Source organism: Aphis gossypii, chromosome X, assembly GCF_020184175.1.
Source record: "Aphis gossypii isolate Hap1 chromosome X, ASM2018417v2, whole genome shotgun sequence".
Classification (NCBI taxonomy): domain Eukaryota; kingdom Metazoa; phylum Arthropoda; class Insecta; order Hemiptera; family Aphididae; genus Aphis; species Aphis gossypii.
The window spans coordinates 27256915-27276342 of record NC_065533.1 but is presented as its reverse complement, the minus strand read 5'-3'; the positions used below and the strand labels follow the sequence as shown (position 1 = coordinate 27276342).

At 28.3% G+C, this 19428-nt stretch overlaps 1 protein-coding gene and 1 long non-coding RNA gene across 5 annotated transcripts in view; one reads left to right on the top strand and one right to left on the bottom strand.

The window, feature by feature from the left end:
• Positions 1–17784, bottom strand: part of LOC114130101 (serine proteinase stubble-like) — a 28643-nt gene extending 10859 nt beyond the window's left edge. The window contains exons 1-4 of one of the 4 annotated variants that reach the window (XM_027994991.2): positions 17282–17784; positions 16587–16858; positions 8457–8516; positions 434–576 (exon numbers count right to left, since the gene is read on the bottom strand). In XM_027994991.2, coding sequence (XP_027850792.2) covers positions 434–575 — 142 coding nt within the window. In that variant the 5' untranslated portion in view covers position 576; positions 8457–8516; positions 16587–16858; positions 17282–17784. The remainder of the gene's footprint in view (positions 1–433; positions 577–8456; positions 8517–16586; positions 16859–17281) is intronic. The other 3 variants (XM_027994992.2, XM_027994993.2, XM_027994994.2) reach the window with 3 other exon arrangements.
• A 162-nt stretch (positions 17785–17946) lies between these two features.
• On the top strand, positions 17947–18446 carry LOC114130102 (uncharacterized). The gene is made up of 2 exons (XR_003592895.2): positions 17947–18094; positions 18273–18446. It is a non-coding gene; the product is annotated as an uncharacterized LOC114130102 (long non-coding RNA).
• Positions 18447–19428: the final 982 nt, after the last annotated feature.

Here is a 19428-nt window from a genome sequence, read left to right as displayed (position 1 = left end):
GACTGATTATCCAATTGCACTGCGATTTAAGAACTCGAATATCCGTGTATTATAATTTTGTCTGAGTATGTTATTTAATTTTTGTAAATATAAATAAAATTATAATTACTTAGTTATTATTCATTTTCCCTTTTAGATATATCACTTTTTATTACGCAAAGGCTTAAATAGATATATAATATTATTTTTAATCAACATTTTCACTTTCTATCGGTTAATGTATGATGTTATAGTTATCTAAAATGTATATGTGTTTGCATTTTTAACGATTAAAATGTAGGTAAGTACCTTTATTATTTTTTATAGTATATAATTACCCGTATACACTTAACAGTTAACAGTATATTATGCTTATGTTGGTTTATACGTCATATACATGTTTATACTAAATAAATTATTTAGGTATTATAGTCATTAGAATTTTGGGTATTACCTGTAATCGTAGTTTGTGTGTCCCACGAGGGATACGATTTCACTAAACTTTGGCTGATGATCAATCCAATTATGGATATCTTAAGTAATAATGTTTTATTGTACGAAGACTTCATTGCTGAACAAATGCCATGACTCTTCATTCTAAATACAAAAATACAATTGTCAATAACATAATTTTTAATAACCAATATGTATAATTATATTATAAATTATAATAATTAATATGAATTTCCTTAAAATATTGTATTAGTGAGTGTCATAGAATATATTCAATGATAAAATAAATTCCAGAATAATGAGACAAGTCCATTACTGTAAAAAATAATTATTTTGTATCTACTATTTTTAGTTAAATTTTTCAAATGACCAATTAAGTCTATATTTTAAATATTCATTTTTATAAATCTACTAACAATTTAGTTAAGCGTTTTAATTGTTTTTGTTTCTTTGATAATATTATAATCAACATTTTTAACAAAAAAACTGTTTTTTTAAAAAATTGAAAACATTTTAATATTATTTCAATTTAAAAATTTAAAATAGAAATTCAATTTATGAATAACTGAAAAAAATTATCAATACAAGATAATTCCAATATAGGAAATAGAATTAGAATACAGGGGATTTTTTTATCATTTATGGGCTTATGGCTAATCAAATTAACAGCTGATAATGTAGGTACGATTACTTGATTAATGGACAGATGGACAGGTAGATTGTGGATATATATCTAACGGAAATAATTTATAATAAACATTTATAGTAAACACCGAATTTATAATTTATACGTTGAAGCTGTTCTACGACCAAGACCTAAAATGTGACTACGAATATAATATTAACGATAATGAAACATTTTAATTGTCACTTCTAATATTTAATCATATTAAAAGTAATTTAATGTCTATTATTATTATGAAAAATATAAATTTAAATATTTATAATATTATAAATATTATATCATATTGGACATTTTAATTTTCAGTTATTAAAAACTAAACAATATTTGCTGGTAGATATTATGTACTAAGTCACAGGAGTCTCTAAGCTATGACCTACAGCTTCACGTTTTCACTTATCCCACTAACTGCAGTGAATTATCCAAAACTATTTACATTATCTCGTTTATTTTTTATAAAGTATGATTCATATAGTATATTATAACTCTAAATTTAATATTAAGTACTGCAGTAAATTTTTTTTTAAGCTCGAGAAAAATACCTACCTATAATATAATGTATAAATGTATAATACATATTTTATTTCAATCTGCTATAGTCTGCAGGTAAATGAGTTTTGTTACACTAAAACAGGATTAAATTTAAATTACCTAAATGATAGTAACTGTGTTTGAAATATGATGTAGGAACATTTATTGTACTCAATTCTTAAGTATGCAATTTAAGTGTATTGAATCGTATTATGACGGAAAATGCAAATTAACCGAGGGTGAAGTGTCACTGCATTCACACCATAAAAATTGTCTTGGTTAAAATCATGAATATATATATATATATATATACATATTTTTTTTAGTCGAACCCGGCGATCCATTTCTGAGAAATAATGCGTCATAGATGCGAAAAAAATCTAGCGGAAAATCAATTGCATCCTTGATCTTTTTCAATTAGAATTTTAATCATGCGTAAAATGTAAGTCCATATAAAATGTAAATCTTTATTCTTCAAAAAAGTATTTGAAAATAGAACAGTGGTTTTTTTTTATTTAGGTATTTCAAAATGATTTTTTCATTTACGATAAAATATTTCTATACTTTGGGTTTTGATAACACGGTGGTGTGTACAAGTTCAAGAACTTCTAACAATTATTATAGCCTATAAACATAATATAATTATACATTAGCTAAGCGAAAATGCAATAGAATTTTAAATTATATTTTAGTTTCAAAATATGACGCAGTAAGTAGATAGGTATATGCCACGTATATATACTATATTATGGGTTATATTTGAATAGATAGGTACCGAGCTTTTAATTCATATTTGAAGAGATCATCTTTGTATACAACGCAATGATAATCACATAAATGCTAATATTTATTTATTAATACTACTTAATAATAGCATTTAATTAGGTAAGTGCATCATAAAATCGATTAATTAAAAACTTAAAATTAAAAAAAAAAATTAATTATTATTACCTAATAATAGATACACTCAATATTATGATAGAATGTTGATAAATTATAATAATTATTATGTTAATGGTTTAAAAAATATATAATATAATATATACATATATATATATAAATTAATGTGTCACATATCGTGTGGGTATAAGCAACATGAGTACATGGCCCATATAATATGTATATATGTCATTGAATTTAAATTAGTTAGGTACGGCTTATCTCCGAGATAGATGTTACGGTGTGGATTCCTGTGCATAATATACCCGTTGGTCATCAGTACTTACCCGTATAATGTAGTATATTATGTACCAACTATCATGGATGGTTTTATAATATAATATAATTTTTAGTTCATGTTTCCGTATAAAATGTGACCCACCCTGAAGTATGTATATGCCTAACAATTATATCGGTAAATCAGTTTATAGTTTCGCCTATACAATATAATCATTCAATTAAAACAATAATGAATATATTACGCACCTATTATGTTTTAAACGTTTTATTAAATACAATCATCTATTATCTACATATCATTAGGTATTATGTTTTATACAATTTTTTTATTTACTTAATAATAAATGCATTAAACAAAGTCAAGGCACTTGATAATACTAAATGAAAGTTTGATATTAATATTTTCAAAGGTACGAAAAACAGAAATGTAAATAATATTAGATACGTTTCATTCGATATATTTTGCTGTAATCAATATTTTCTTTATTGATTATAATAACCACATTATAAATATAATTTAATACAAGTATTTGTTTTGTGTTTAATTTGTTTTCTTGAAAAATATAGATCATATTTAAGCACATGCCATTAAAATTTATTTGTATTCAAAATTAAGAAAATGAAACAAAATTTAACTTATATAAAACACATTACTAAAATATTTTTAAAAAAATAACTAAATTTATTTTTTGATTCCCAAAATTAAGTTTTAAATAATTTATTCTTATAATAATTTATCAATACAAAATTATTTTAGTGAAGATGATTATTTACGTGTTTAGTTTTCATAAATATAATTAATATTCAAAAGTACCAAACTCTAGTCATGATCAATAACGTTGCTTGTAAATATTAATACAAGATACAATATAGTTAAACAAACTTCAAAATATGTGTTAACAATATTTACCAAGCCTGTAATTATTCCTCATAAATTATGCACTGTCAATATAATATATATGAATTGATAGGATAAACGAATATTAAGACAACCATAAATTTTATCGAAAAATATAAGTACTAAGCACAAATAAGTTTTATGTCTATCAATAAATAATAATACCATTAATGACGATCTATTGGTTTCCTACGTAGGTTATATTATGTTTCAGAAATAATACATATCCATTCAATACACGAATTCTACGATGATACAACAAGACACGCTTGAAATCAGAGAGCGATGCCCGAATGTGAATTTTTTTATATATGATACAAATAATAATATAATGCGTTGTTATTAAATATACTAAGATATGTATAACAACAAGAAAAAACCACCAAAAAAATCGTTGTTTACAAAATTTGTGAAATCGAGTATAGTCATTTTCGTAATATAATATTGTGTTAATTTTAACATAATAATATAGTGCTAGAATAAGCAGACAATACGTAAAGTTTTAAGTGATTCTCATTGTGTTCATAGTTTACTGCAATTAAATGTCACACATGACTGACAAAAATGAACAGATTTAAAAATCAAATTGGTATTTATTTATTGGTTATAAATTTGTAACCTTGCTCGTCTGCTCGTATGCCATCGTGTCCAGAATACAGAAACGTATTATATCTATATAAGTTCGCAAGCACTAATAAGAGAAGTCGACCGACCATAATCAGTGTATTATTGGCCCCTTCCAAATTTGTAGAATAATTATTTTATTTTCCGACCCTTCGTTAGATTTACATTCAGTAGGCCAGAATTTCCCTACTCCAAGATAAACAAAAATATAAGAAACAGACTCATAAGTTAAAAGCCGTTTGGAATCAGTACCTATACATAAACTTAACAATAAGTAATATGCACTTTACTTCCTATATTATACTATAATAATGTTTCAACATTTCACAAAAGTCTACAAAAGTCATAAAGCCTTTCTGAAGATCTAATTCCTAATCCGTCAATGGTACATCTAGTATAATAATATATTATAATATAGTAATTATTAGTACAGAGATATCGTTGTATCGAAATATTCGAATAAACGGAATGTATATTGTATGCATCACGTATTTGTTGTTTTACCAATTCATCCGCATTCGACTTTTCATAATCGCATTATGATATTAACGCATAAGCTTTGTATTCCTGTTCAATGATTAGTCATGTATTCGTAAGCGTTAAAACCGTGATCACGTAGAAAGTCGTATTATAAACATAAAATGGAACGCGTGGTCGTACCTAAATCCTGTGTGTGAATTTATTTTTTATGTCACTATTATTCATCCGAACGGTAACGGTGTAGCGCAGACGTAATGTACATGTTATGAGTACGATATATTATTATTATATATGACGAACGTAGGTCGAATATTATTATAACAACCTATTTGATATTTCTAGGTCAACGATTTAAAACGGCGAAAGTTTTTTTTCGCAAACAGAGGTACGTGTTTTAAAATTTAAATTTTTTTCCTCGGAAATATGACCCGAGAAAAAGTCAAAACGTCGTCGTCGTTGTAGTCTACCGCCATAACTATTTTCGGATATTGAGTCATGAATTTGCATTATCTAGCAATTTCTGTCGTCAGCGCATGTATATTATATATTTATTTCACGAGAGTCGTAACTGTAAAATGGTTTATACTGGCGTGAATGATTCGATGAATACTAATTTTTTCTGCGGTCAAGTTAACAGAGAAATATGACCAACAAATTGTATACATTCGAATCAAATGAAATATATTACAGGTACGTGAAAAATATTCGATGTCTTATTTTATCTCTTCTGAAAATTGATCAACCAACATTTTATTCATAACTTATATACTAAAACTGTGGATAAACAGTTAAGATCGAATTTAGACCTATATATGTATATACATGGAAATATCGCATATTATGTATTTAATATGTCCTATATTCTTATTAAGTAAGTGCCAACAATTTTCATCTAGTAAAATTCCATAAAAAACCAATTCGGGTCATTCGAGACATTAGCAAATTATCTTGAAAGATATGAATACTATATAAATACTACGCCTAGTTATCGAATACATATATATAACAGTACATAATTATTAAAAAATCACTAGCAACTAGCAAGAAACAAAATATAGAAGAAAATAAATTAGAAACATTGAACCCATCTTTATTGCACAAACCAAAATTATATTACACGTCTACATTGGGAATATGTGTATCGGTTATAATATATCGATGACGTTCTGATGTATTTGTTTAATGAATATGAAACCTATAATTATTATAGTATAATAAATAATACGGGAATGGTTTGTGCATAATTCTCATTTTTTCAACTAAGCAAAGTTATTCTTTTTAGGTGGACGCATCCTCAGAAATACCCTCAGTTTGGAAAATACACTCGCGCTAGCTGATACATCAGTCAAACGTCGTCAATTTTACCGTTTAAAAAAATAATTTATGAACACAGTAAACTGAATTGAATCGAAAAAAAATTGATGATCTATACAATATATAGTAAAAATATTTAAAGCGGGAAATCAAACACAAAATTCACAGATTAAATTTTACCGACGTTTTTTGTTTAACCATAAACGTTACGATGTTATTTAGGTACCTATACTATATAATAGTAGGTATATAGTTGTTCCCGCTCTGCGTAATATCGTTACGTCGGTCAATTTAATATTTTGTAGCGTTTGCCGTCCTCTGCGGCGGCAATTATACATCTTCAAGCACAGTATGTATATATATATATATTCGCCGTATACAGTAAAATGGCAGTGGCGTACATATACATAATATATACCTAACCTATTATATTACAATGGCGTTGCGGACCAATATCGACGATCGTTCGGAATGTTAATGGATATAATATTGTGAGTACGTGTTGGCCGCACGAGATCCGAGAGGAGAGGTTATTCCTATATATAATAATTATTATTATCGTAAAGAAGGCGAGCCGTCTGCCGAAGCAGAAGTAGCGGATACATGTATATAGCTGGTAATTATACGCGTGCGCGGCGTGGTCGGCGGACGCATGTGTCCGGATTGAAGAAGGAAAAAAGAAAAAGCTCTCTATCTACTGTCTTTTATGTTATAAAAACACGACTGCGTTAAGACGACAATAATTAATATTGTCTGGGCTAGTGTGTAATTATCGATTTACAAAAAAAAAAAAAAAAGAAAAAATACCGTTGAAATCGTAATAGTATCGGAAAATTGCTGAATACGTGTGTTACACGTACAGCATAAAGTGACAAACGTGCGCGTTACATTCCACATGAGTATATATACTATTATACCTTAGCAGATAATTAGATAACGTTATATTATAGATATTATGTTATAATACCTATTACCTGTATACATATAAAACGTCATATTATAATATTATAAGTACTTATATATACTGATTTAGTCTCGTGATCCGTAAAAACATAAACTATGTAGGAATAAAATAAATTTAGTATATAATATTATTATAATATGGGTTGTATATATATAACACAGCAGCGAGCTATTTGATGCGAGATATAGGTATGCACTCGGCGAAGGAAAACACGTTTTACATATTATTATTATTATTATTACTGTTTTATTGGGTAGGTTCTGTGAGTTGTGTGTGGTATACATATATAAAGGCGCACCTACATAAAAGCGAATTATATTACATTGATCCCGTCACCCAGATATTTGTATAAAGTATAAACACTTCCGATGAGTGTTATGCCTGTAGACGATAGGCCTCCCAAGAATCTATGACTGTACAGTATTACGTATAATATAAACATATGCGTTGAGAAAGTCACGTTCATAAATCACTATTGGTAGGTACTATATAGGTACTACAATCAAAAATCGAATAATACTGGTTGTGATATACAATATATTATATTATAGTATAACGATCGTTTCCTGTATAGGCTCATATTGTGTGTCCGGCATAAGAATTGAACGATTTGTCAAAATTGTAGTGTTTACATTTATAAAAATTACAATTTTTATTCTTTAGCTTAATTCAACTTTTAGAAAACTATTCCCTCCTCCCGCCTCATTGAATACTACATGTTTGCTCTCACACAGCATTCGGGTTTCTAACAAAGATCCGAGATATGTTGAGATGAGTTGAGAACATCACTGTCACGTGTTAAAACAGTAAAAACTTCGTTAGGTCATGGTCGTTTAAGTCTCTTCGAGAAATTTCGAATATCCGCTATATATTATGGTATAGCAGTAGTGTAACGGACACGTATATTGTTTAGTAAAATTAAGCACTCCCGTAATTTTGTTTAGAAGTATTTACTATTACTAATAATTAATATTAATATGATATATTGATGATATAATAATACGAATATACTTATAACGCATAGTTATTTATCGCGACAATTAATGTACTATACAATAGAGGGTAATTTTATTAACTGTTATTTATACAGAAAATAAACATGTTTAAATAATTTTCCGTGGGAAATATGTAGTTTAATGTAGTTAAATATATATATTATGTTTTTCGTTGACTCTTAGTTATAATATACGTATTAGAAATTAACAAACTATAAATATATAATAATAGAATATCATGTCATTTTATTTAGTATTATCAAAAATCCTCTCATTCCATACTGGTGTTTCTTGAGCTATAGCAAAAGTGCAGTACTTAATAAATATGTAATTTATGACATACTTTGAGGTACCTACTTATTTAGTTCTTGTAATTTTTCCCAGTGAACGCACGTGTTCCAGCGTTAAAAAATATCTCTGAAAATGATTATACAAATATATATAAACACTTACAATGATCAAATACTTTGATGTAATACCGACAAATATATAATATATTTATACGTATTACGTAGATTATCAAATATTTTTTTTTTCAAATAAAACTAAAATTCCGTTTTACGGCATTATCACATAAATATATAATAACATAATAATAGTATAATATTACTATACATAATGTTAAAAATTAAAATAGAATTTGTCTTCGTCAATGTGCCATTATATTCACGTATATTTACACTGACTTGACAAGAACTCGGATGGCTTGAGACTTACTCATCAAAAGTCAAAACTTCAGACCCTTAGTGATAAGAGAGTAGAGTAACATTAACAATTTTTACACTCGTGGTATGACTTATAATATAAAACTGTTTAATAATATACGCAAACGGGACGAACAACTTCGATTTGTTTGAGTCCTCTGCGAATATAATACAATGAAACACCCGTATGCGATTGTCACTCCCACTCCATAATGACCAAAATTAAATTACGTGAACAAAAATACAATAAAATAGTATAATATATACAAAGCTAAAAAATATAGTTGTATACCTATTTTATTATACCATCGCTTTGCCTTTAGACAAAAGTAAACAATCACTCGGTGAACATACGGGTGGTTCAAACCGTTTTTAACACGTAATAAATAATAACTATAACATTTTTCGCTTGCTTATTTTTCCATTTAATACAACTAAATATTTGATAAACATGAAATGTATATAGATATCTACTTAAAATAATCTTTAGTTTCGATTTTTTTTAAAAAATATACAAATGCTTGTAAAATAAATTCATAATATTTTTTTTCTTTTATTTATTATTTTGTAAAAGCACTCAATCAGACCATAGATACCTCTACAATGACAATCTTGACATGCCCGTTATAGCGAGCGTCTAACAATCTTGTTAAAATGGTAAAGGTAAGGTATACATTTTAATGTAGGGCACTTAAAACACGATGTAGAACCGTGTAAATGTAGGTATATATAAATAGATTGTTTCGATGGGAATCTTCGAAACTAGGGAGGTCCGCTTGATCACGTAAATATATATAGATTATAATTTATAGGTACGCATGTAATCGTATAACGGGAAAGCGCGATTCGCTGCAGTGCCCGATGAAAACGCTTTTTTACCATCAAGACGATCGTGCAGTGGTCCCGCATTGTTTTACTCAAAGTTAATTTATCTTTAACGAACCGTAGTATACTAGTACTAATAATAAATTAAAATACTATAATGCAAACAAACTTATTTTTCTAAAATGTATAGGTTATATACGTATATAGTAAAAAAGATTAAAGATAAAGTTTTAGAAATTTGTGAAATGTTGAACTTGAGTTGTTCAATTTATTACGCGTATTAATAAAAATCAGACTTTTACTCGCCTTTTAGAATATTCACATCTAATAATCTAATAAAAATACACTTTTTCAAATTCGCTACGTCACCTACATAAACAACTCTGAAGTCAAAGTTTAGACCAGAGTGAATACTATGAATATTATGAAACTATTTTATTAATTTAACAGCGACCATTTGAATCAAATGTGTATTATCGTGAATATAAATATAGCATTGGAGCCCTTCAATAAATATACGGTGAAAAACCTAGTTGTTGGTCCTTATCCTTTTAAAGAATATCCAAAAAACTTACAGCTTTTAGCAATGTTAATTTTTATCTATAATATTCGTGTTTATCGTGAATAGTCATTACTCATTACTCATTAGTCTGTATAATGAGTATGCATACAATTTATTTCGCAGTTTAAGTCTCCGAAATGTGTAGAAAACAATGCAGAAACTTATTATACAACATAATATACTTCAAATTTTTTCAATGGCAATGGCGAAGATGCATGACCTAATTCCCCTTTATAAAAATATACGACCTCATGGACCGTTTGCTGTTATATAATACAATCATTTATATATTGTTTAAAAAAATATGTAATATATTACTATATTACTACAACGAAATTCCCAAAATTCAGTCAAAGTCCACCTATATATTATACACGAATGTCGCATGTTATACGTCAATGGCGTAAAGTAAAACTTGTTACCCGCCTAGTATAGCTACTTGCTACTATATCGTCTATATCTATAGTATAGTTAGGTATGTATATATCCGTTCTATACTAGGTAAGTATATTATTACGATCGCGCGTGCAGTGTGTATCACAGCTATAGTACGACCGCAGCGTAAATCATATAACGGTACACGTCGAAAAGAAATCTCAATGACCTTGTGGCGTTGGGTCGTGTCCGCGGTCCTCTTGACGCAGTCATGTATAACGAAGTTACATACAAAGCAACTCGCGGTCTCACCGAAATCGTATACATATACATAATATAATTACTATAGGTATATACGAATATACGATATGTATACATCGTGTGTAATATCTACGTCGTAATGACGACGATGACGTACATACACATAATATATAGGTACCGTACAGGAAACGCGAATTTTCCCGATATACCGTTTGTCGTCCGTTTATCGATCAGATTGATAATATTAAGTATATTATTAGTATAAAAATTATTATTAATAGTAAAATGGTAGACAGTGCATAAAAATACTAGTTGACTGACTTAGAGATGATATTGCGAATCCGTTTCCTATGATTTAAGAAATTAGTATATATATATATATTATATATTGCATTTAAGTTTTAATAGATAAATACTAAAAACTATTAATGATAAATATCAAAAAATATACCTGATATGCGGTAATTATTTTATTATACGTTCCTACATCAATACATAATTTAAAAAATAAGGCACCTTACAGTGTGCTTGAATCGATTTTCAGCCCATTACCGTTTCATTTTTTAAACAATCGCCTCTTATAAAAGAATTATGGGTTATTTTATTGGCATCATAATTAATGATGCCGATCATGATGATCGTCTAAATTGCGAAGACTCGACATTTTTACAATGTAAAACCATCGAATTTTGCGATCTAGTATTTACTATTTATCTGTGGTGTATACTCGTATATACGCGGAAGCGGCGGTGACAATGACCGACCGCCGCGCCGCCAGAAACGGTTCTCGCACAGCGTACAAGCACACGCACAAGTACCATCTCCCCGAACGTCCTCACGTTTATATATATATATAATTAAATATCATTAGTTCTATGTAATCGTACCTATAATAAGCATATAATATATATCTATACACGCTTAGGTAGGATTTCCGATACAAGTGACTATGTGTATATACCTAGTAATTTCTCTTAGTGTAAGATATTACGCACGCGCGTGTGTGTGTTTATGTGACTGTGTGAGTATGTATAATAACGGACTCGAGCAAGTGAATAACGGTCGACGTGTAATCCTGTTTGACTAGATTCTACCAAACACCCAACGTTTTATCATTATATATTATTGTTAAGTACCCATCATACACTAATTTGATTTTCTCACTGTTATTTAATGATTACTCGTTTTGTTTCTTTCCCTAACGAATTTTCATTTAGTTTTATAAAGTAGATACTCGATGCACCCGATCATGTATAAATAAATGTGCAAGACGTACACCATACGTGATATTATTGCTATACATAGGCGTAAACTGCATGGGATCTTTTTTGCATGATCTTTTGGATTCTGTATTTTGTGTAGATAATTTTATAAGAAAAATAACTATGATTAAATTATTAAAATTTGATAAAAGTCAGTTTCCTTACTTTTTATGATATACTTCGTGCTAAAAACTGGGCACAATTTAGTATAGTAGATAATAGTTGCTAGTATATTATAACATTTTAACAGGCCACTCACTTTTATACACATAAAAAATATAGAGGTAATTTATATAAGAGCTTATCTATGAAAGGGTTCAATACTGTTGCTCAAGGATAACAAAAGTTTAAACCTAAGCTAGGTAAAAATATTATTAAATAAGTTATTATTTAACAACGAACTTTTGCTCTAGTCGTCCACCTGATCCCGTTTTTCTAAAACAATCATTCATATTATAATTTGTTTATCCGCGGTCATTTAGCACTTTTTTTCGTAATAGGTATCCAATACCTATACATATATTATATGTGCCTACGTAAGATGATGTAGGTACCTGTAGTGTATAGATAAATTCTTATGTTAAACGACGCAACGCACCGTTATAGTTTAAACAACGGATTTTAGAACCGTAGAGTATAAATAAATCTGTATAATTATCAATATGATTGTAGTCGTAGAACATCGTACGAGACGAATTTATTCCTGGACTCGTGGTCGTGGGCTTTCATGATTTTAGATTTGGAACGGCTTTTAGTTGTTTCTTTCCGGTAGATACAAAAAAATTTATCGAGCGTATAGTTCGTTGACCGGTCGTTAGATCGAAACATGCCGATGACAAGGACGAAATATATAAACTGAATATAAAATAATAATATGTAATCTATAGATGAAATTCGCAAATTTCCCGATGTCTTAATTACCGAGACAGTGCGGTGGGACCTAGTTTTCATGGGCACGATGACGTATACTACATAATAACTAATAAGCTAGTCGAATTATTTCATGGATTTTTTTAATTATTGTAATCGTGCATTTATTATGCTAACGTAAATTTGGATCGAATTTGAGAACCAGACCGATATAGGTATATCAACAACCAATATCCAATTACGTTAAAATGATCGATAATATTATAAATATATATTTTTTTTTTGACCGATATATGTAGGTATATTTGATAGTTACTAGTTACTTATGATTTGTGCGTTATTATATTTTTAACAATAACGTTTTACACGCCTTTTTAAATAGTTTGAATGTTCTTGAATTGTTTTTTGTGACTATTATTTACGGACTTATTTGATACGGCATAAAATAAATTCGGCATTCGATGTCTTCTTTGTCTTCGCTCCAAAATAATCGTAATCTGTGTTAGACTCAGTGTGGTTTAATGATCTATAACTGAACGCGGATGTCGAATAAAGGTACCTACATACAGTATAGTACACTACTTTCCTCTATAAGAGAAATCTCATTCAATATCTGTACTCAATTAGATATCATAATTAAAAATACAGACGGATATGCGTTATTGTTAACGGGTGCATATTACAATAATGTGAGTGGCCCATTACACAAAGGTTGTTATTAATAATAATAATGTGATAGAACGTATTTTATCGTTGGACTAAATTTAATTTGTGTCTTACAAAAGCGTATTTAAAAGTCGGTTATATATTAACTAGCACGATCGCCACGATCTAGAATACTTATTATAATCATGCATTGTTTCTATAATAATAATTATTGTTTGAAAATGTGATTTCTATTTTTTAGATATGTATATAAATTATAAATATATAGTTGCATGGATTAGGAACAAACATTATGTAGAACTTTAGAAGGCATGTTATTGTTTATTTGACAGTGTTATATACTATTATTGTTATAGGTATCTAAAACGGCAATGGTCAATAGATTGTTAAAATAAAAATGTTTACCGATTCTTTCATCTTTGTAAAAAAACTAAGAAGTTTTTCATAATTTTAGGCCTCACTTATCACATGTTGGTATCCTAGATAATCTTAAAAATAAAAAATGTTATATAAAATCTAAAAATGAAATCATAACCGTATCCCAAGACCCTAATTGTATTCGACTATAGCTTTCATGCAATTCAATTTTCTTTATAATATCATTAGGTACCTATTTGAATATAAAAACTCTTATTATGGAAAAATCATTGTTTATCTTAGTTATTATTAGTTGTGTTATATAATATCATATAAAAAATTATAATATATTATACTAAATCCTATAAGATATTTTCCTTAATTTCTTTGTCACAGAAAAATTAAAATATATAACTTAGAATATAGATTATGAAAATGTGCTATGAAAAACGATTGTAATGCAATAATAAATATATATATTCTATCAACACATTATATAATGTTTTTATGAACTTCACTGAACTCATGGGTAATCCAGTCATGGTATATTAGAAAATCCCATTATGTTTTATTATATCTATGTATTAATTTTTTTGTGTGTGTATATTTTAATTGTCTATACAATAGCATTTTTATAGTAAAATAAAAGTTTTGTAAGTTAATCAATGATAATGAAAACCAAATTAACTAAGCATTATAACTATAAACAAGGTGTGCATTCATTGACACTAATTTTAGTATTTAATGTATTACCTTCTATACAGTATATACAAAGACATCACATTGTTTCTATTTTACTAGTTAAATATATAATTAGATTATACTAAATAGTAAATACTAATATCTGTATAGATAATTTCTATTAAATAACGTTTATTTGTTCATTAAACATCGAAAATCATAACACTTTATTTATCGGTCATCTTTAAGAAAGAACTACCAAAACCTATTAACTACGTAATAAGTATACTAATTAAATTATCATAATAGAAATATTCATTTTGATATTTATTCCATCACGCAATTTAAATACCTACAATATTGAAGTTATCTGAAAGTTGCCTACTTTTCAGTAGCCTGTAGGTTAGACGATTATTCAATTTCAATAAATTGACATGTAGATATATAGACTATTGCTTAAAGTTTATAAAACAAAAGAATTATACTTAATATAATACTAAGTCAAGTATTGTTTCTTATTCAAACGATTTAATATTGTTTTATTTGTTTTCACTTTAAGACTTAGTTATCCGTTAAATTAAGATATAGTAGATTTTGATTAATAAAAATTTATTTAATATAATACTTATTATATGTATTTAACTGTTTTTCAATAATAAAACTAATATTTTATTTTGATTTCTAACTTGTATTTTATCGTTTAAAATTATACATCTTAAATTTTAATATTGTCATAAGTATACTCTTACGATATAGTTACTCAAAATTGTATTTTGTTTATTATTTAGTACCTACCACAATTAAATATACATTGCTATAATATAATGTCTATCAATAGATGAAAAGTTTCTGTTATTATATCTTATATAGAATAAAAAAAAAAGATAGCAAACTGCCAATGAAAATGGTTCATATTATAAGCTAATTAAATTTAAAAAACTATTTGGACATTTTAAGTATAGTTTCAATAATTTCAATAAAAGTTTTCTTAAAAATGTACAATATGTCAATAGGTACTATATTGGTATATATACAATTATACACATATTACTAAATGCATAAGGCAGAAAGCAAAGCTACAAAAATACAGTTTTGTTACATTATTTAAATGTTGTAAGAAAATAAATAAATTTTAAGAAACACGCATATAGATATTAAGTGCAATAAGTATTATTATTTTTTTAATAAAAATGTATTTTTAATTTTTCTTAATTTGTAATATTATTTATGTTTTTATCCTATACTTATTATAAAAAAACCATTTTCAAACTTAATATTACAATTTTTTTTAAGTCAGCTCAATATACTTATATATTAAGAGTTTTGAAGGAAACTAATGATTTTTTGCACAAAGAATTCTGATTTAAAAAAAATAACCACGATGAATGGGTCATTCTCCTGTCTACAATTACGGCTACTAAGGTCATTAAAAGTGACCATCTAAAATACAATTTCATGGTTGATGCTTGTCGAAATGATAAAGGTAATGTGTTTCTTAACATATTTCAATATGAGAACAATTTTTAAGGACTCCATTATTTATTTTGTTATTAATTGTAAAAGTTTGAAAAAAATTAATCATTACCTACTAGGTATATAGTTATGTTTTAATTAATAAAACAGTTAGAGAATCTTTACAAAAATACTAAAACTTTAATGTGTTAAACAAAATATTAGAATTCTATGATGATATATTGTGTTTAATATAATTAATTTGATATAATTATAGTTTATAAAAAATAAATATTTTAATTTTCTCATTCATAATTATATGAATACTCTCATCATACTTTGTACTGTGTTCCTGTATATTATACTTCGTTAATATAACCACTTTAATATTAAATAATTACTGGCTGTATATACTGTATTAATATATATTAATCTACCTGAATATGAAAACGGTTTAAAGACAATTTTTTACCTGTGTGATTCGATGTGTCTTCTAATCTCGCGATAAACAATATTGTAGGTAGTTGGTTATTTCAGTAGTTACGAAGACTACTGCACCACAGCTTATATATATTTTTAGAGTGTATTCGAATATCGATCGATATCAGCACAATAGCGTAAATTGACTAATAATGTTTTCTCGTTTAACTGTCGTTGATGTCTCCTCAACCGCATGGCGCGGTTCGTCTTGACATGATAGTCATTGATGCATAGGGATAGACGATCGTTCTGTTTTTTTCAAACCTAACGGATTTCAATAATTATATACCATTAAAAAATAAATATTTAAGTTCAATGGCACCATTTACGTTTATTATGGCGTCTTTATATGTGCGAATTGCAAAGAAATACAAAATTAAAACACTCAAAAATATCTATATTTTACACTTAGATACCCATGGGACCTACACAGATACAAAAATAAATAATATATTAAATGTGAATACCTCATATAGATATTACATTTGTGCTTTAAACATATTTACAGTTTTGAAAACGTTTAATTATCCCCATTCTTGGTTACATAGAAATTAAATTCCCGGTGTATAATATGATATATTTTCATTTAATATAATATAAACATTAATTTTGTATTTTCGGATCGTTCGAAATGTCAACGAACGTTCACCTTCGCACCTTAATATAGATATGTATTCTGCGACTTACCTGCAGCGGCGAAATTCGTGACGCGGAAAATGCGAAGTCGAACAGAACTGCGCCGAATCGGTATATTATATATTATTTATAATTAATAATATCGGCTAATGGCACGATGCACGAGCGAATATCCGGCGTTATGGTTATTATATTATAATAATAAACCTAACAGTACAATATTTATAGATATTATATAATTTTTGCTATTGTCGAAACGGCGGAGCGGACGTAAAAAACTCGAACGTGTACGTTAACGATTTCCTTCGAATCTAATAAGTCAATATATTAAATTCTAGAATTTTGAACGTGCGCGCGAAAAGTAAAAAAAAAAAAAAAATTAAAATTAAAAAGAGAGAGACTCAGAAGACGAAACGTACAAGTGCGCGTGCAGAAATCGGCGACGGCGACGGAGACCGAATCAATGACCCGTTGTTCCGGACGGACCGGTGGCGATTGTGTGACGCTGCGCACGGCGATACGATAGGTATACTATTTTACCGGCGACTCGCGTATCGTGCGCGGACTGCTGCAGCAGCTGTGTAACGATATTATTTATCTGTGGTGGTCGCGCGCGCAGGATCGTCGACGGGAATTATATTATTACAGCGGCGCGTCGCTTTCCTTCTGTTCGCGTTTGATGACCGACGGCGCGCGCGGAGTCGTCGTCGTCGTCTCCGCGGAAGACGATGGCACAGGACGTATATAATACACACCACTGTGCTGCAACAGGCGAGGAGTTCGGCGGCCGCCCCATCAGCTGATCGCCGCCCGCGCCCGGTATTTGCCCACTCCTCGAGCGCAAGGTTGCGGCCGCGAGCCATAGTAAGTAACGAGAAAAATATAATATGTTATTACCGGTACCTATATAATACATAATATGTGTATAACATTTTTACGTCGGTGCTCACGATTCAATTCCGCGAGTGTGGGGTTGAAATTTAGCGCCCCCCCCCCTAATCCGTAAAAATATTGTAACGTATTTTATTTCGACTGTCCGCAGCGTAATGTTGTTGTACACTTAACGTCAAGCTACTCAAGTTCATATCAAAATAATATTACCATAATAATGTCAACATCGAAAACGGACTGTGAAATAATCAACAATGTTCTAATACGAACGGTTTATATTATACTCCTATGGTACTGAAAAATAAAAAAATATTATGCCATCATACATTTAAATATTTTATTCGACGTACAATTCTATTTATTTTTCATTTGAAATTTACTTAATATATTCTGTTAAATTTTTTTCAGGAAAATCAATTTTATATTATAATTTATAATTAATGACAAATATAATACGTTCCTTTTCTAGAAAAGGATTTTATAAAATTGTGATATTGTTTTGAACCGATTGCAAGGAAGGGACGATAATACTCCACGTTCAATTTTGTCGAAAAATTATAGGATTCAGTACTACAAAAGTACTTTTCTTGTTGATTGTTCACCTATAGTTCCCATGCAGGATATTATACTATCGTAAGTCTGTAAACATATTATATTATACTATGCCCGCGACCCTTGCCATAAACTTTCATCATTTTGTTGAAAAATCATAGTTATAATATGAATACGTGATTCCTAAGTATCTAAGTAATTCCTAAATAAAACAGGAATTCTTAACCCGCGAAGGAGAGATGCCACGTCTACTTTTTTTTTATCAACCTTATTGTAAATTTTGAATTTCATTTAAAATATTATATGGTCATATACCTACACATATGGGTTGACATTAGAATTATGGCCGTTGGAAATTATATACAGCGAGCAAATCACCTGAAATTTTTCTGATTCTTTGAGAGGGTACTTATAAACTAATTTGCAGATTAATTTGCCTATTTTAATCTTGTATATTTTTTTGATTTTTATAAGTATATAAACGCCATTCATATATGATATTATAACAAGATAAATTTTAAAGGTATAAATTCATAATAAGTACTATTTGATAACTAGTACTCAAACTACTGCAATTAATTATAAATGAGATTCGTTATTTCTTGATAGATTAACAAAAAACTCTTGTTGATGGGTCATTTTCTATAGTTCAGAATACTTCATTTTTACTGAAGCTAAGTAAAGTATGATTCTTGTAATCGGGTTTTCCCAGGGTTCAAAATTGTATACTGCACAACTATCCGGATGAATCATTC